The sequence below is a fragment of the Dryas octopetala genome, chromosome 9, assembly GCF_963921425.1.
Source record: "Dryas octopetala chromosome 9, drDryOcto1.1, whole genome shotgun sequence".
In the NCBI taxonomy this organism is placed as follows: Eukaryota; Viridiplantae; Streptophyta; class Magnoliopsida; order Rosales; family Rosaceae; genus Dryas; species Dryas octopetala.
In genome coordinates this window covers 17,982,260-18,001,409 of record NC_141374.1, presented here as the reverse complement: position 1 = coordinate 18,001,409, position 19,150 = coordinate 17,982,260, and the positions used below count along the sequence as shown (strand labels likewise).

Genomic DNA, 19,150 nt, shown 5'->3' with positions numbered 1-19,150 from the left:
TAATCCACTAACTGTTTGACGTTTGCCAACATAGTCCATTCCGTCAAAATTTCAATAACAGCCGTCAAATTTAGGGGCAAAATGGTGAATTTATATCCTTAAATGTACCATTGGTCCACTTACTTTCACGTTTTTCCCAAGTTGGTCCACTTTTTTTTTGACATTTACCTACTTGGTCCATTCTATCAATTTTGTTATAAATTCTGTTAAAATGAAGGACAAAATTGTCTTTTCATATTCGATAAATTTTTAATTCTATTTCTAATTTTAAAAATATTAGAACTAAAAAAAAAACCAATAATTAGATTTAAAAAATAAAAAACAAAGAAAAAACATCCATACCCTTAGATCGATCAACAAAGAAAAATAACAGCCCCCACAAATTTTTTTTCTTTTTTCTTGTTCTTTTTCTTTCTTCTTCTTGTTCTTCTTTTTCTTCTTCAATTCACACACAAAATCCAAAATTATGCAGTAAACCCAAAGTCCATTTAATTGCGGTAAACAAAGTTGCATACACCCAAAATCCATTAGCAATAAACCCAAATTCTTCTTGTTGTTTGATCACACCCATAGCCATTTCTTTTCCCTAATTCTTCTTCTTCTTCTTCCTTGATCACACCCATAGCCATTACTTTTTTTTTTCACCTTCTTTCTTATTCTACAACTTCCCATGATCTTCACTCATGCCCAACTATAAAAATAATTTAAAAAAAAAAACAAAAATAAAAGAAGAACAAGAAGCCTAGGTTCCACCCACAACCCGTAGCCCTTCCTCCCTCCCCACCATCTCCACCCTCACCTGCAGAAAACAAAAAAAAAATTGGAAAAAAAGAATATATAGGAAAAAAACAACAGAAAAAATCAAACCCACCATCACCTCCCCTCTCCAACCTATGCCCAGCCCATACCCACCACCCACAACCCTCTATCCACCATCGGCAACTCACCCACCCACCACCCACCACCCTCCACCCTTTCCTCCCTCTCACTGACCTTCTGCCCGGCCCTACCACCACACCTAGCCAGTGACCCCCTCTTCCCCCTCTCCTATTTTTTTTTCTCTCTCTTTCTCTCTATTTTCCCCTCTCTCTGAATGTGCAAATCCAGCTTCGTCTTCTTCATTTGCAGCCAAATCCATTTTCGATATGCCCTTTTTGCCAATCGTCGACTTCACCCCATCTCGATCTGCCTCTGCTTCTGCCATTGGAGCCTCGGGCGATGACACTAGGAGCTTCTACTTCCGCCATTGGAGATGAGAAAATGAGGTTTAGGGAAGGAAGATGGGTGGCTGGGGTTTGTGGGTTTGGCCGGGGATTTACGATGGGTTTTTTTTCTTTGTTTTTTGTTTTTTAAATTTAATTATTGGGTTTTTTTTTTAGTTCTAATATTTTTAAAATTAGAAATAGAATTACAAATTTATTAAATATGAAAAGACAATTTTGTCCTTCATTTTAACAGAATTTATAACAAAATTGATAGAATGGACCAAGTAGGTAAATGTCGAAAAGAAAGTGGACCAACTTGGGAAAAACGTGAAAGTAAGTGGACCAATAGTACATTTAAGGATATGAATTCACCATTTTGCCCCTAAATTTGACGGCCGTTATTGAAATTTTGACGGAATGGACTATGTTGGCAAACGTCAAACAGTTAGTGGATTAAGTTGGCCAAAAAAAAAAATCGTGGACCAAGATGAGACTTTAGAACAAATAAATGGACTAAATTGGTAATTTCCCCTTTTATCTAGTATCATTAATTCAAGATGATGTAGAATCCAACATATAATTTTTTTTTTTTTTCTGAATGAGTTGTGTTCCGTAGATTGCTTAAATTGATTTTTTTTTCCTTTCAATTAAATTAAATGTAAACTATTTAAAACACCCTATTTTGATATACATTAATTCAAAACCTCCAATCTTTATTAAACTATTTCAAAACCCCCTATTAACACTTAATATCTCTGTAAACCCCCTAGTCAACTTCTAATAAGAAACGTTTGACTTTAATTTTTTTAATTATACCAGGTTTACCCCTGTTTTGTTTTCCTACATCAACAACATTAATTACCTCACCGTTTTTTTAGTTACCCCTGTTCTTGCGCTTGCGATGTTCATCGTGAGCTTGAATCTTCATCATGAGCTTGAATCTTCATCATCGTGAGCTTGAATCTTCATCATATGCGATTCTCTTCGTGCGATTCGTGAGCTTGAGATCGGATTCTGCGGGGTTTAAGGAAAGAGAGAAATGAGGTTTTTTTTTTTTTTTTTGGAGATTTTCATCCAGGTCTTTTAATTTGAATGCCCATATTCTAACCCAACATTTTAATTACTAGACTCAATTTACTCTTTACACCCATATTTATTTTAAAAAATATTAAAAATTATTAATACACCCAACATCATTTTCTAAACTACCCTTACTAAAACCCAATAAGTAAACCCAACATAACACTCATCAATTCTATTTAATATACCCAACAAACACTCATCCATTAACCAAAAAAAAAAAAACACATCTCTATGCTACGGTTTCAGAAATCCTTCAAGCTCTTTTGTACCACTTCAATCAATTGCCAGACTGAAGCAAGGAATCCTAGAGTTAACAAAGCTTCGTTTAGGAGACCAACGAAAGTGACAATATCGACTTGAATCAAAGAGAGGCAGAAACGCTCCAAGAACAAAAGATTACGGCTTGCTAGTGGCCATTGGAAACTAATTCGCAAGGTTCTGAAAGAAAGGTCCCTAAGGCAAATCAAAAAGAAGAGGAAAGCAAGTCACAGGTGGTTGACCATAGAGAGAAGAGTCATTAATTAGTTTTTGAATTTTTTCATTAAATATTTGCCCTAAATAGTCAATTTACATTAAAGTAAAATTATAAATTAATAAATTATTAAATTGTTGGGGTTACTAATTAAAAAGTTAGGTCCGAATAGCGGCATCCTTTTAATTTTATAATTTATTGACTAAAATCTTATGACTTTTAAAATTATAACTAAAATTCAATAATATTGTAACTATTTCATGTTACATAATATTGGTATATTATATATATATATTTTTTTTTTCACACATACCAGACACTGAACACTTAGTAGTCATTTTCGAGTTTTCGGTAGTGTATTGAAGCACATGTTTGTCGGCTTTATATTACGTTTTAATTCTGAGATGTTGGACTCTACCTAAAATTCTAGAGTTAAAATCTAACATGCAGTCTCTACAAACCCTATTATATGGTATGAGGTGAACTTGTATCCTATACCTTAAAAAAAATAATGACATTTTTTTGACAGCGCAATGGTCAAAAAGCTTTATTTAAAAAAAAAAACAAGAATTTTATTTTAAAAAGAAAAAAAAGTCATGATTTTTTTTATATAAGAAATGTTAATTTTTTCTTTTTTTTTTGGCCGGAAAAGGAGAAATGAGATTGAGGAACAAAAAAGGAGAGAATTCATTAATAAAAATATAAAATGAGGATTAGAGCATGTGATCTGGTCTCGTTTGACTTGTCCACCACGCGGCCTCAACCTCCTCTTCAGTCCTCACTCCTCATCGATTCATCATTGACCAAAAAAAAAAAACTCGTCCTCATCACGTTTTTAATGTTATTCTAGGAACTTTACTCTCCCTCTCTCTTCCCTGGTAGGCTGGTACGTCATGTGTTAGCAACCCTCCACTTTCCTTAATTCCTTACATTATGGATATTACATATTTATTTATTAAAAAAAGCCTTGAAAGGAATATTTTTGGTGCCAATAATGTGTTTTCCGAGTTGTATATTCTTTATAGCCAAAGCTATTTATTGACCTTCTAGAAGACTTGGTCCGTACTCAAAGTTTTTACTCGCTTATAATTCAAATGAACTTCTTTCTTGGACGTGTCTTTTTTATATTTTGGCAAGTTGATGAAAAGCTCTATTTTCTTTTTTGTCCAAGATAAAAAGCCTGTTGAAGACTTGAAGTTTTCAATATTGTTCGACAATTGAGATATTTTTTAACGGGTTGAGATCATTCATTGATTTCTTCCTTCTCAAACTATTATTAAACAAGTGTGGTGCCAATTCCACGTTCAAGGTTTGGTGCTTCTAGTTCTAGCTACAAGTCAAAGCTGGGAAGGTAGTCATCTCTTTTGCTCTTACTTAAGAGAAAAAGAAACAAAGAAACAAAGAAAAAAACAACTGTAACAGTGTTCACTCTTAAAAATCTCCAAAGTGCACTACTTTGAGAATTTGGATTACAGGCTTCAGTTTCAAAGATCTTGTTTTGCGCTAATTGTTTTTTAGGACATATATATTTTGGGTCCAGGTTTTTTATTTCATTTTTCCAGATTATTTTATTTTTTGGTTGGTTCATCTTGGCCTTTCTGGGATATATAGTTGTTACTGGGCAGATTGAGCTCTGGATTGGGTCTCTTACTGAGATTAGTTAGTTCTCACCAGCTGGTCTTTGGTTCTAGAAGTTGAAGGCACTGAAGGTGAAAAACTGGTTCTTGAGAAGTGGGTTCCTTTTGGAGTAGCAAATTGTTCAACATAGTGGGATTGTATGTGTTTGTAAAATAGCTGCAGAAAATGGCTGGTGGAAGAAGAAAAAAGCAACATTTTGGTAGAATCCACGCCTTCTCATGTGGGAAAGCATCATTCAATGGTGAGCATTCGCGGATTGGAGGCCCTGGATTCTCAAGGGTAGTCTACTGCAATGGTCCTGACAGCTTGGAGGCCTCTGCTCACAATTATGAAGGAAATTATGTTAGAACCACAAAGTATACTCTTGCTACATTCTTACCCAAGGCTGTGTTTGAGCAATTCAGACGGGTTGCCAATATATATTTCCTCATGTGTGCAATATTGTCTTTTACACCACTGTCTCCTTACTCGGCTGTCAGCAATGTCGTCCCTCTTGTCGTTGTGATTGGAGTTACAATGGGGAAAGAAGCTCTTGAAGATTTTCGGCGCAAAAAACAGGTAAACTTACTTATAATCAAGACCATGTTTGCTGCATTTTCCTGGTTCGGCTGCACCGGTAGATTTACTTAAACATAATATGCATATTGGATTACTTAACATATATGCTAGAGGTTCGTGTGAAGACATCGTTGAAAAATTGATAGTTTATTTCATCCTTGTAATTCTAATTTCCATATTTAACTATATTTAGTGATATTCATAACCAAGGTCTGTAATCTAGTTTCTGAAACTGTTAACAGGATATTGAGGTGAACAACAGAAAAGTTAAGGTGCATCGTGGTGATGGCAATTTTGATAATACGAAGTGGAGGGATTTGAAAGTTGGGGATATAGTGAAGGTGGGAAAGGACGAATTTTTTCCTGCTGATCTTATCTTACTTTCATCAAGCTATGATGAAGCACTTTGCTATGTGGAGACCATGAACCTTGATGGGGAAACTAATTTGAAACTAAAACAAGCAGTGGAAGGAACTTCTAATCTGCATGAAGACTCAGGCTTTGGAGATTTCAAGGCTGTAATCAGATGTGAAGACCCAAATGCAAATTTGTACTCATTTGTAGGCAGTCTGGAGATTGGAGAGCAACCATACCCTCTTACACCTCAGCAGCTTCTGCTTAGGGACTCCAAGCTACGAAACACAGATTTTATATATGGGGTGGTTATCTTCACAGGTCATGATACAAAAGTTATGCAAAACTCAACAGATCCACCGTCCAAGAGAAGCAAAGTTGAGAAAAGGATGGATAAGATTGTCTACTTCTTGTTTTTCCTCTTAGTTGTGATGTCTTGTGTTGGAGCAATTTTCTTTGGAGTTGCAACTAGGAAAGACCTGCAAAATGGGAAAATGATAAGATGGTACCTTAGACCAGATGATACCACAATTTACTATGATCCAGCAAGGGCACCAGTTGCAGCAATTTTGCAATTTTTAACTGCTGTTATGTTGTACAGTTATTTGATTCCCATTTCCTTGTATGTGTCAATAGAAATTGTCAAGGTTCTTCAATGCATTTTCATCAACCAGGATCTGCACATGTACTATGAGGAAACTGACAAGCCAGCCCAAACCCGTACTTCAAACTTGAATGAAGAACTTGGCCAAGTTGATACTATACTTTCAGATAAAACGGGAACATTAACTTGCAACTCAATGGAATTTATCAAGTGTTCTATTGCTGGGACTGCTTTTGGGCGCGGAGTTACAGAAGTCGAGAGAGCTTTGTCCAGGAGTAAAGGCTCATCATTGTCTGAAGAGGTTACAGAAGATGAGGGCCATGTTGAAGATTTGACTGAAGACAAGCCATCGATAAAAGGCTTTAATTTTATGGATGAAAGGATCATGAATGGAAATTGGGTTAAAGAGCCTCGTGCAGATGTAATCCAGAAGTTTCTACAGTTACTAGCAGTCTGTCATACTGCAATACCTGACATTGAGGAAGAAACTGGAAAAGTGTCATATGAAGCTGAATCACCTGATGAGGCAGCTTTTTTGATTGCAGCAAGAGAGTTTGGGTTTGAATTTTATGGAAGGAATCAAACAAGCATTTCGCTGCACGAGTTAGATCCCATTTATGGAAGATTAGTTGAAAGGTATGCTTCTTGCCCTTGGTCTTTGACTATTTTTTAATATTTATGAAATAATTGAACTATTTCAAAATCTCTGTTATAACAAGTTTGGTTAATTTACTGCACTTTTAGCTTCTTGGTATCTGTTCTCAAGCTATTGTTGAAAATTTTGCCAAATATAGATTCTAAGTGCATGCAATTTCATTTTTTCAGAACATATAAACTTTTGAGTATATTGGAGTTTAGTAGCTCAAGAAAGCGGATGTCTGTGATTGTAAGAAATGAGGAGGGAAAGATACTATTGCTTAGTAAAGGTGCTGACAGGTTAGTAAAGTTATTCCTTTCTGTATGTGCTGACAGGTTTGTAAAATTCATTTCAAATGTTGATTAAACTTAAACAAACATTGATATTTAATTTGTATATTCAACAAGCAGTGTCATGTTTGAAAGACTTTCAAAGGATGGAAGAGAGTTTGAAGAAAAGACTAGGGAGCACATTAATGAGTATGCTGATGCTGGTTTGAGAACCTTGGTACTTGCATATCGTGAACTTGATGAAGAAGAATATGTTGAATTTAACAGAGAATATACTGAGGCCAAGAACTTGGTAAGTTCAGATCGGGAGGAAATTGTCGAGGAAGTGGCAGAGAAGATTGAGAGGGATTTGATTCTTCTTGGTGCTACTGCAGTTGAAGACAAACTTCAAAATGGGGTGAGTTTTAAGACATTACAGTGACAAAATGACTCAGATACCTGTGGAATGAAATACCTCCCCTTTTTCTCCCTAAAAGTTCATATCACATACCGTACAATTGTGTAAAATCCTTGTTGAAGAGCAAAAATATTACTGCATAATTGGAATTTCTTTTTATTACTACATTTCTTTTCCTCATGTTCAGTAGTGGATAAATTGAATGACTTGGTTAGAGATTTGTATAATATTTAAGACTAAATTCGTTTTCTCTCTGCTGAATAGGTTCCTGAATGCATTGACAAGCTTGCTCAGGCTGGAATTAAAATATGGGTTTTGACTGGAGATAAAATGGAGACAGCAATTAATATTGGGTATGATTAGTAAGTGACTTTGTATTAGTAGATGGATTTCAGCATACAACCATTTCTAACCATATACTTTTTCATGTTTTATTTCTCCTTCCAGATTTGCCTGTAGTTTGCTTAGACAAGGAATGAAACAAATAGTAATAAGCTCCGAGACTCCAGAAGTTAAAGCATTAGAGAAGGTGGAGGATAAGTCAGTGGTTGCCAAGGTAAACTAAATTTCTTATGCGATATGTATATATATATATATATATGTATGTATGTATATATTTTCCTTTTTGTTGTGCACCAAAGGTAGTTGATAGGAAGAGCCTGTGTAGGGCTATAAAATTTTAATCTCTTGGCTGATAAAATGTCACGGTATGAGAGTCTTATGGGACCTTGCTGTTTCTTTAGGCATTGAAGGAAAGTGTTGTCCATCAAATAAGTGAGGCAAAGGCATTGATTGCAGCACCCAGTGAGAACTCGGAGGCATTGGCTTTGATCATTGATGGGAATTCACTCGCTTATGCCTTAGAGAATGATGTCAAGGAACTCTTTCTAGAGCTTGCCATTGGCTGTGCATCTGTTATATGCTGCCGTTCGTCACCCAAGCAGAAAGCACTTGTAAGTTTTCCCCCTCCGCATTTTTTAATTTGATATAAACAGAGAGCACTTGTTAGTTATAATTCTTACAATAAGTACAACAAACTTAAAGGATGAAGCCTAACATCATTCGCTTACTTCTATGATTTCAAAAAATATTAAGTCCTAAAGAGTTGCTACTAAAAATAATGCAGGTTACAAGATTGGTAAAAAATAGAACTGGTAGCACAACTCTGGCAATTGGTGATGGGGCAAATGATGTCGGAATGCTTCAAGAAGCAGATATTGGAGTTGGTATCAGTGGTGTTGAAGGAATGCAGGTAACTCTTAACAAATTGCACTAATTGTTTCTGTTGCATTATGAGCGATGAATTACTCCTATTTGGAAATTTGCTTCGCTTTGTGAATTCTCAGTTATTCCTTGTGCCAACTGCTTTCCAAAATTTCAGGCAGTCATGTCAAGTGACATTGCAATTGCACAGTTCCGTTTTTTGGAACGCCTGCTACTCGTACATGGACATTGGTGTTACAGAAGAATCGCCTCAATGGTAAATTCTTATCTTTAAAAGATTCAAATCATTAGATTTTTTATGGAACATTTTGTATTAGTCTAATATATTTAGAAAATGTTGTGGATTTCTGACATCAGCATGAACTTTGATACATAAATATAATAAAATAGACGTGTGAAAATATTCCCCTCCAGAACCTGTCAGAGTATGATAATTCCTTGAACATGTGTAATCCAGAACCTGTCAGACATGTGTAACCCAAAACCTGCCAGTCATGTGTAACCCAGATATTGAAATGCCTGACATACTTCTTTTCTTGTTTGACAGATATGCTATTTCTTTTACAAAAACATTGCTTTTGGCTTCACCATCTTCTTCTTTGAGATCTATGCTTCATTCTCGGGTCAAGCTGCATATAATGATTGGTATCTGTCACTGTATAATGTCTTCTTCACATCACTTCCTGTAATTGCTTTGGGAGTGTTTGACCAGGATGTCTCAGCCAAGTTCTGTCTCAAGGTATGTAGGCTTTTGTTTTCTTCAGACCCAAAAAGATAAATAGAGAATACTTCATAGCATAGCAGTATAATTCACATAAGAAATAATTGGTTAAAATTGGATAAGTCCAAAACATAATACCATATGACCCTATGATGTATTTTAGTCTCTCTTGGTTTCATGTTGCAGTTCCCACTATTGTACCAAGAAGGTGCACAAAATGTCTTATTTAGCTGGCTCCGGATACTTGGATGGGCATTGAATGGGGTAGTGACTGCTACCCTAATCTTCTTCTTCTGCATCCTGGCAATGGATACTCAAGCCTTTCGTAGAGGTGGGCAAGTTATCGGCTTCGAAGTCTTTGGGGCCACAATGTACTCGTGCATCGTATGGGTTGTGAACTGTCAGATGGCGCTATCCATCAATTACTTCACTTATATACAACATCTCTTCATCTGGGGTGGCATTGTCTTCTGGTATATATTCCAGTTGGCATATGGAGCCATGGACCCCTACATATCAACCACCGCCTATAAGGTCTTCATTGAAGCCTGTGCACCAGCTCCATTTTATTGGCTTCTCACCCTCTTTGTTCTAGTCTCTTCCCTCCTACCATATTTCACTTACGCTGCCATCCAAATGCGGTTTTTCCCCATGTATCATCAGATGATACAGTGGATAAGAACAGATGGGCAGTCAGATGACCCTGAGTTCTGTCATATGGTGAGACAGAGATCCATAAGACCTACAACAGTAGGTTACACAGCCCGCATTGAAGCAACATCTAAACGCTTTGAAGGGAGTCAGAGGGGCATTAACTAATGCACATGTTAATTCCCACATTCTTATCGTAAAATAGTGTACATTATTTCCGAATTGAGATGATACAGTGGCACTCATGTCCTTCCCAGTTTTTGCTTAGGGTAGTTCGGTTTGTAGAATCTCCAACACAGTAGTTTTGATGTTCATGTAGAGAATAGAATGGTCAAATTAGTGTATCATGTCGATGTATCAAAAGTACCATAACTTTAATTCAATTCAATAAGATTTTTTTCTTCTTTTGTAAGGATAATAATAGTGGCATTGTCTGTTTTCCTTCATGTACTTCCATTATCAAAATTTCAGATATAACACAGACAGTATCCCAACACCTATTAGTCAAAAGCTGACATTCGTTCATTTGTTCAGACAGGGCTAGTGAAGAAGCTATCTGAGAACTGAAATGCCACAACCACCATAACTATTGATCCCAATTCTGCTCATCCCAGCATGCATAGTCTGTCCAATGCCATTGTCATTGAGCAGATTCTATTCTGAAAGTCATTTTTCTTTGGGCATCTTTGCAAATCCATGAAAGGCAACTTAAAACACACAAGTCAATTAAGGTTAAAACATAGATTAGATTAGAGCATCAATGTTTCTGCATTCTGTTTCTCTACAATAATGAAATATGATTGGATTTTTTTGCTAAGCAAAAAATGATAGCATTTAATGGTTTCAGGAGCCATTTCTCATTTTTTTTTTCCCCTCCAATTTACACATATATAGTTTTGTTCACTTTTGATTCTAGGCTCTACCCAATTATGCTTTGAACAGATTATTTCAGTAAAGAGAAGGATAATAAGAACCTCTCCTCATACCCCAGAAAAATTATGATTGACAAGGGACTCTTCTTCAATGATTTGTATATATAAAACTAATAGCAACAAAATTCTCCCATGATATGCATTGAACAAAAAAGGAAGAAAAGTACACATATTAAAATCTATATGGCCCCCAAAAGAAAAAAAAAAGTCTACAATCTAAATTAGTGAAGCAGATCAGAAAATCTTTGTTTTCTTTTGGTGATGCAATAGAGATATGAACTGATGAACATGTTATCTAGCATACACCATCATCAGCCCCAGGTCATGAAGGAGCAAGGCCTAGATAACCTGAGGCTGACTTTGCCATTATAGTGGCAAATTCATTAAAGCTAATGACACCATCACCATCTGTATCAGCCTCTTTGATCATCTCTGTGAGCTCCTTGTACGTTAGGGGTTGACCCATTTTGGCCATGGACCCTGCTAGCTCTGCTGCAGTTATGTAGCCATTGCCATCTCGGTCGAACGAGCGAAACACCTCCAGAAGTTGCTCTTGGTTTACCAATATCTCTTCATTCAAGTCAGGCAATATGGCACTGACCAACTCATCAAATTCCACAGAGCCATTGCCATTTGCATCCATGTTGGCCAGCAAGACATGGATTTGGTCCCCTGAGGGCTTGAGTCCCAGGGACCGGAGCAGCGCGGCGAGCTCTAGAATGGTGAGGCTGCCGTCTGAGTCCATGTCAAATCTTGCAAAGATGTCCCTTAATTGATTGAGTTGGTCAACTGGGAGTGCAGGCATTAGTGCTGCTATTATTATTATATCACAGCAATGAAAATACACAACGTATGCAGAGAATGAAAACAGAGATATTGTAAATAACACAATGATAACAATGGTGTTAGGAGGACTAGGAGGAGATGGTGGTGGTGGTGGTGGTGGTGGTAGTTGTTTCAGAGGAGGAGGTGTTTGTGGTTTTGTGTTTTGTGTTTTGGAAGGTCATTGTGAAATGTGAAGTTGAAGGCCAAATTTGGTTTGTGGAGACAACTAAGGACAGGAAAGCAAGTCGGTGGTTATTGTTTTTTGCCTTTTTTTGTCACATACATGAAATGGAATGGAAGGCTCTCTTTTCATGTGTGCTTTCTAGGAAGGTAGCTAAATTTTGGCATTTTGACTTCCATATGTTCTGGCATTGTCTACCGCAGTTGATTGGGGTTAGAATTAATTTTTTTTTTCCTTTTCCTATGGACAGCTCAGTTGAGATGGCTTGGTCTCTAAACGGTGAACATTGACAAGAAATTAGCTTTAGAGAGAACATTCCCATTTTTCAATTATCCAAATCCCATCTTAAATTTTGACTGATGACCAAACCAAATTAGCATAATCAATTAATCATCGTATCCTTCATTTTAGTCTTACTTGAAGTTCCTCTGAAGTCACGCCTATGATGCTGTAATTTGATATATGCTTAAGGAGAGGATGGAAATTAATGGATTTTACAAATAATAATGTCATCATTTTTGCTCACTAAATTTGGATATGAAATGATGTTTTAGTGCAACAAAATAGTATTCTAACTTTTTTTTTTTTTCCAATTTACATAAAATTCATACATTGGATATAAAAAAAAAAAAAAAATTAAACCTAAGAGTCTCGACTGTTTTTCCGTCGTTAGGGAAGAAAAAAAATTGGGATCCTAGCGGTACGTATATACCAAAGCAAACATGTCTGCAGTACTATCATGTCCGGCCCATTAATCTCGAACTGCAAAGCTTAATTACGACTGCAGATTAATTGCATAATGATCGATCAAGCCTATGGGGGAAGGAACAGGAACCTCACTGCCTTCTTTAGCTTTGGCAATATCATTTATTTCTTGGCGAAAACCCATCACCTTAATTTTGGGTCGAAATTCGACATCAGGATGATGACCAGCCATGCACTGCCTGCTTTTGCGGATCAACCACCCCAAACCCAAACAGCTTCTTCTTCTATCCCTGATACTCTGAAACGGCGTCGTCGCAGGCTGATCCCGGGTGATGAACATCCGGCCCAAAACGCATGAAAGAATTGCAAGGATTGTTAGGACAGAGATGACTGCAAGGAATGGGCCAATGGAACCAAAAGAAGAAGAGTTAGAAGTATGCCCTGGTACTGCTTCTGGATTACTACTCAAGGTTTGATCTCCTGATCCTGGCTGCTGCTGATCAGCCAATGTTTGTGATGTTGTTTCCATGGCTCTAGCTGTTTGTGTCTTGGAAGCAAAAACAACTTCATTAAATGGAGATATAAAAGCATTAATAAAGCAAGTGTTGGCATGCATGAGTGGAACACAACATGGAAAGGGCTAAAGCAATGGCTTTACTTTTTCTTTTACTTTCAGGATATACATACTTTGCTTTGCTTATTCATGGCCTCATGAGAAAAAAGCAGATTTTTTCTCATTTATTTAATATTGAGATTCTTATGTATGTTAAGTGAATCACATGTGATTAGTTTAGTCTATCTTTCTCTCTATGAGGAAAAAAACAAAAGCCAAAAGGAGAAAGATTTTTTCCTTTATCATTTTGTATGCTCTAATTCTCTTTATTCAAAAATCTTAGATAAGGTTAATCTTAATGCAAATTTTTTTTTAAAATTTATTAGATATAATCGATGATCATTTGGTATAATATATGATATTCAATCTTTTTTTGTCAAAATATGTTTTGAGTTTAAAATTTATAGACGTGAGTTAATTAATCTAAAAATTAGAAAATATTTATTAAATAAAACAATACACATCTTCATAAGACTCACCAATACGAATGAAATGGCCTCATGAAAATTTTGTGTTGGATTCGATTTAATTCAATCCAGGTGACTCCAACTAGATGGCATAATGTTATTTCTCTAATTCTCTTCAGTCTTCACCAAATGTATCGAGTTCGAATTCCAATCTCAAAAGAAAAAGAGAAAAAGACTCCAAATATTAGTTTAGATTGAGGCCCAATTCTTGGGAAAGACAAAATTAGGCTTGATTTAGCTCGATCCATTGGATGCTCTTGGGCTGGAGCCCATGCTCTGTGCTAGATTCAATCCACATGGACGATCAGTGCTGAAACAGCTGTGGGTCCCATGAAGGCTATGATTGGTTCAACAGTAATCGATGGTCGGGATCATTCGCATGAGGTTATGTGTAATTGAGACCAATTTTGCTCCCCTTCTTTAAATAATTAGGGTGTATGTTACTTTCCATCTTAAATTATTACATTTATTTAAAAAATTAACGTATTATATATTTATATATATATATATATATATTTTTTTTTACACAAAACTCTCTCTCACACATTCTCTCTTCAATAATGTTAATTGTCCCACATTTTTTTTTCCACATTTGTATCCCACTTGATGTGTCATTACTTTACTGAAAGGGTATTTTTTTTTTTTTCTTAGGTTTTATTTTTTAATTTTTAGTATCCAATGTATGAATGCCATGTAAGATGGTATGAAATTGTGGTATAAAAATGTAATAAGTGTAGCATTACTGTTCTCTCTTTCTCTTTCCCCCCGACTCATCTCTCTCCTCTCGCGTCTCTCATCTCTCTCATCTCGTGACAATTCCAGCTGATGCTTTCTTTTCAGTTTTGTACACTTGGATCTTGACCAAGCTTTTGTCTTACGTTTTGTGAGTGTAAATTTGAAGATAGAATATTGGTATGCAAGGAGTGAAATTTCAAAAATTTCGGCGAAATTTCATCGAAATTTTCGTTTTTTGGGGGTCCCGAAATTTTATACCATATCCGTTAATTTTCGTTAACTTTTCGGCGAAATTTTGAAGCAGTTTCACGTGCAATTTTGTAAAATGTCGGCGAAATTTCGCGACTGTCTCTACCCTTCGGTCGTCCACATCACCTTGGCGCCGAGAAAGTCGTCTTCGATGGTATGGCTGTTGAGGACGAGCTTGAAGACGATCTCGTTGTGCATTTTGCCGGTGACGAGGTGGGGGAGGAGGCGAGCGACGACGCGAGGTTGGCCGAGGAAGGAGGGATGAGGCGAGGGGGCTGGCTGGGGAAGGAGGGAGGAGGCAAGCCGCAGGCACGGGTGGCGCAAGGAGTGGGTTTTGATCGCAGGAGGTGGGCGCAGATCACTGGGCGTCTGGGCAAGGAGGGAGAAGGAAGGGAAGAGTGGAAGACCACTGGGCGTCTGAGCACTGGGGGAAGAAGAGGAAAAGGAAAAAAAAAAAAAGAGAAAAGAAAGGAAAAGAAAAAAAATAGAAAAAAAAAGAAGAGAAAAGAAAAAAAAAAAAGGAAAGAAAAAAAAAAGAAGAGAAAAAGGAAAGATTTTGTTTTTTTTAAGGTAGATTGAGATTTAGAGTCTTTAGACAATTGGAAAAAAAAAAAAAAGGTTTGAGATTTTTTGGGGTTTGATCTGGTCATTTTGGTGTTTCGTTTAGTTGTAACTTATAAACATAAATTATAAAAAAAAAAAATTTATCTCCTTATCACGAAGTTTCATTTTTTTAATGTTTTGGTTTTCCAATTTTGATAATTTGTAAAATTGAAATTTTAGGTAAACAGTTGTCGCCGCCGCTGCTGCCGCCATCAGATTGGTTCTATTTTAACATAATTCGGCTTAATTTAACTATTGAAGACCATTTCTAAGTCCCTTTGAGCAAACTTGTTACTTTCCGTTGCAGCATTGGTGAGTTATTCGTGTAATTTTATTATGTAATTATTAATTAGTGAAGTATTTTTTAACAGTAATGTCTCCGGCGCATATTATATTCATCACATATCACATGAAAATCTACTATATTATTTGATTTCTTTAATGTTTTTTAACAATGTAGTAAATAATATGTTAAATAAACATATGGTCAAGTTTTATTCAAAATTTTCATATTTTGATAGCAATTTTCGTCGTTTTTGTCTAATTTTATCGAAATTGAAATTTTAATCGAAATTTTCATCGAAAATTTCTTCAAAACCGAAATTTTACTCCTTGTTGGTATGTCATTAATTAATAAAAAAAAAAACTTCCTTTCCAAATTGATTTGTAGAACTAATGATCCGGATTTTGCTCAAAGCCTTTTTGTTTCTGGAATTGTTATGCTATGGTGTTTTCCTATTTGGGTATCCTATTCTGCAGTACATAGATGGAATCCTGTCTGGGTGCTCTTCGTTAACTATGTGCTGTCACGAAAGGGCAGAATGATACATACATACATATAGAGGCAGGGGAGATCGAGAGAGATGAGAGAGGCGAGAAGAGAGAGAATGTGTGTAAAAAAAATAAAAAATAATTAAATATATAATATATAATATGTTAACTCAGTTAATTTTTTAAATAAATGTCATAATTTAAGATGAAAAGTTGAAGAAAATGAGCAAAATTACTATATTTTAAATTATTTATTTTTGAATTTTTGGATATGCGTACGAAAATGGAATATAATAAAACGATATCCGATTCCGAATCCGATATGGTCATTTCGCAATCAACTGAGCTGGTTCTCAGACGACACGTCGTACCCGTACATCCTTTTGTCATCATAGCCTCATAGGTGGAAGGATTGCATTCGTCGCTAACACATCATCGGGGCTAAGATGATAAATTCATATAAAATCCATAAAAGCATAAACCGAGAATGCCCTTTGAAAAGTCGCTGTACGACTGTCCGTGTGTGACTTTACAAAGCAGAGAGAGAGAGAGAAATGTGAGCAATGATCGGTGATTCTTGAGATTCCTGGTTTAATCTGTTTATTTCTCTCTTTATAAATACATGCGTGAGCTTATGTGTGTGTATGTGTGTTATATATAATCATAATGCCATGAGATCTATTATTTCTTAGATCTGTGGTGGTTGATATGTTGTGCTGGATCTTTGGCTCTACTCATCTCTGATTTTTGTTGTTCTGGTTTTTGTTTTCTCTTATGAAATAATTGTGATGGGTATTTTTGTATATATTGTATGGGGTGGAGTCACTGGAGGCAGCGGTTCATCGATCTCTTCCTGGAGATTTGTTGTGAAAACACAAAGCATGAATCGGTCGATAAACCTCTGCATCCAGCGCTCACTCTCTCATTGTTATGTATATATGATCTTTTGTTACTATAACTAAACTTGCTCTGTTTGGTTTCTGAGAAAGTGTGGGAAAGCAATGGGAAAAATGAAATCTTGTATGAGCTTCGAATCGGGACCCTAAAAGGTAAAGAAACAGAATTTCTGAGTGTCTTATTTGTTCTCTGTTTTAGCAGCTACCAGAATGGTGGGTGACTTGTCTTTATTGTTTAGTTTATTTGCTATTGGTAGGTTTTTTTTTTTTTTTTTTTTTTTTTTTTTTTTTTTTTTTGTAGCAGCTTTTGTAGTTGACTGCAGGGAATCAAATGGGCAGCATATCATTTAATTGTTTTTGCTTTTTTTCCTTGATTTCTCAACTTGAACGCAGATGATTAGTCACATGCTTTTGTTACTGTTGTTATTGTCTATTTTTGTTGTGGGTTCATAGTTTTGCTTGCACTGGATGTTGAGTTTTTGGCACATTTATCTCGGGATGATTGAGTTTTTGGACTATAGGTCTACCTATCATGATGAACTTGTGTGTGTGTGTGGTTCTATGTGCCAGTATTGCCGATGTATTATGAGTATTGTGTTCATCATGATGATTTTGATAACATAGACTAACAATAATAACGTTGTAGTTTCAATTTCTGCATCTAGTAGTCAAATATTATCAAACAGATATGCTTCTCTCATCTTTGTTAACATTTGGTGTGAATTAGTTAGTGAGATTTCCTTTTTGAGGATAGAAATTTATCCACGAATAACTTGTTCTTTCCCTTTAGCTAGAATACTATGTGCCCTGTTAGATTCTCGTTCTTTCCCTTTTGCTATAGAATGATGTGTATCCTGTTATGTTCTTCAAACATTTTGCTTCCCTTTAAATTTTAATGCACTGATACATATGCTTATTTTGTTGTATTGTTTCCTAATTATGTATGCATGGATCATTAGAGAAAATCTTTTCTATTCACTGTAACTTTAATCTTATGTATTTAATACTTCCCTGACTCTTGTTCTTTTCTCGTTTAGTTAAAGAGAGCCGATGCATGGGCTGTAGACAATGGGAATTTTTCTTTTCCTTGTGGTTCTGGAACTTTGGTAGTCATGGTAATTAATTGGCTTCCAATTATTTGTCATTTTCTTGAGCAAATGGGCTAAAAGTTTGAACTTGTTTCTTTCTCTTTTAAGGGAAAAAGTGTCTTCGAAAGAAAGTTTCCAATTGGACAGTGTCATAACTGCATGAAAGTGAGAGGAAGTTGCAGTTATGGAGAACCCCAGTTGGTAGAGAATCTTCTATGCTTGATGTTACCTCTAGAATTTGTATCAAATTCCTTTGTACCAAAGATAGAATTTTAGTCCAATAAAGCAGAAACATCAGATTGTGGAAATTTGGGTAGAGTAGGACAATGTTAGTAAGCTGTGGATATTCTATTTGGTTCCCTTTACTGACTATTGTTCGCTTGTAATTCTAATGAAAATGGTGCCATTTTTGGTGAGAGAATATGTTCTAACATCTCTTGGTTCATTGTATGTATCTAGTTTTCCATCTGAGGAATAACATATCCTAATTTGGCTTGTAATTAATGCCCTGTTGTTTCTTCTTGCTTGTATTCAAAAGATTCGAGATGTAGATGCCCTTGGTTTGAGTGTTTGACAATCAGCCTCAGTAATTGTGGGATCTTGACTTACAAATGAGTGGCGATTTTTTGGTACCATCTATAAGTGGTAATTTTTTTGGTACAAATGAGTGGTAATTTTTTGCTTAGCCATGAAAGTGGTAGTTAGTTAACGAGGAGCAAAAGCTTTTTTGTACTTTCAGTTGACGCTTGTTATGTTTTAAATCTCAAGTATGTCCAATCGCTTGTAAATATTCGTGATAAATATAAGGATTTATAAAAGCACATTTGTATATAAATTAATATCTTGTATGGTAAGACTTGAGAGTAAATTTTTTATGTAATGGATGTATATATATACTGGTTGGGCCTATTTATTTCATCTTTCATTTTGTGAAATGAGTTTCATCTTGTGAAATGAGTTTCATCTTGTGAAATAAGGGAGATAGAGATAATGAATTATAGTTTTTATGGAAGAGAGTTAGAGACCTTTGTACCCAATAACATCAAACCTAATATAAAGATTTGATTTCTGAATTATTCAATATAGGGGCTATTGTTTGGTCTGTCATTACATCACTTCGTCCCCACAAAGGATGCTTTAATTTGACATATAGTTCTTGTGATAATGAAAATGACATTGACGATGGCAATGAATATTAATTATGACGATGGTGGGGGCTTTGACCATGTGGCTAATGTGTGCCATTGAAAG

General features: G+C 35.8%; 3 protein-coding genes across 3 annotated transcripts; 1 reads left to right on the top strand and 2 right to left on the bottom strand.

Annotated features, from left to right (window-relative positions):
• Positions 1 to 3,896: 3,896 nt before the first annotated feature.
• On the top strand, positions 3,897 to 10,255 carry LOC147275147 (putative phospholipid-transporting ATPase 9). The gene is made up of 11 exons (XM_086255937.1): positions 3,897 to 4,956; positions 5,199 to 6,550; positions 6,740 to 6,850; positions 6,962 to 7,238; positions 7,503 to 7,591; positions 7,686 to 7,794; positions 7,982 to 8,191; positions 8,365 to 8,490; positions 8,620 to 8,718; positions 9,010 to 9,201; positions 9,370 to 10,255. Exons 1-11 carry the CDS (start codon positions 4,564 to 4,566, stop codon positions 10,000 to 10,002), a joined length of 3,591 nt encoding a protein of 1,196 aa, XP_086112063.1. The 5' UTR covers positions 3,897 to 4,563; the 3' UTR covers positions 10,003 to 10,255.
• An 833-nt stretch (positions 10,256 to 11,088) lies between these two features.
• LOC147275146 (EF hand calcium-binding protein family) lies at positions 11,089 to 11,571 on the bottom strand. Its single transcript, XM_086227857.1, has one exon. The coding sequence runs from the start codon at positions 11,569 to 11,571 to the stop codon at positions 11,089 to 11,091; it is 483 nt and encodes a 160-aa protein (XP_086083983.1).
• An 827-nt stretch (positions 11,572 to 12,398) lies between these two features.
• LOC147275145 (uncharacterized) lies at positions 12,399 to 13,140 on the bottom strand. Its single transcript, XM_086228151.1, has one exon. The coding sequence runs from the start codon at positions 13,091 to 13,093 to the stop codon at positions 12,548 to 12,550; it is 546 nt and encodes a 181-aa protein (XP_086084277.1). The 5' UTR covers positions 13,094 to 13,140; the 3' UTR covers positions 12,399 to 12,547.
• Positions 13,141 to 19,150: the final 6,010 nt, after the last annotated feature.

What these genes read in the sequence shown, in the direction of transcription:
- LOC147275147 (XM_086255937.1), top strand. Translation starts at nt 4,564, where the DNA reads ATGGCTGGTGGAAGAAGAAAAAAGCAACATTTTGGTAGAATCCACGCC. An exon ending in AAGACAAACTTCAAAATGGG is followed by an intron (nt 7,239 to 7,502) that starts GTGAGTTTTAAG and finishes TCTGCTGAATAG; the next exon opens with GTTCCTGAATGCATTGACAA. An exon ending in GTGGTGTTGAAGGAATGCAG is followed by an intron (nt 8,491 to 8,619) that starts GTAACTCTTAAC and finishes CCAAAATTTCAG; the next exon opens with GCAGTCATGTCAAGTGACAT.
- LOC147275146 (XM_086227857.1), bottom strand. Translation starts at nt 11,571, where the DNA reads ATGCCTGCACTCCCAGTTGACCAACTCAATCAATTAAGGGACATCTTT.
- LOC147275145 (XM_086228151.1), bottom strand. Translation starts at nt 13,093, where the DNA reads ATGCATGCCAACACTTGCTTTATTAATGCTTTTATATCTCCATTTAAT.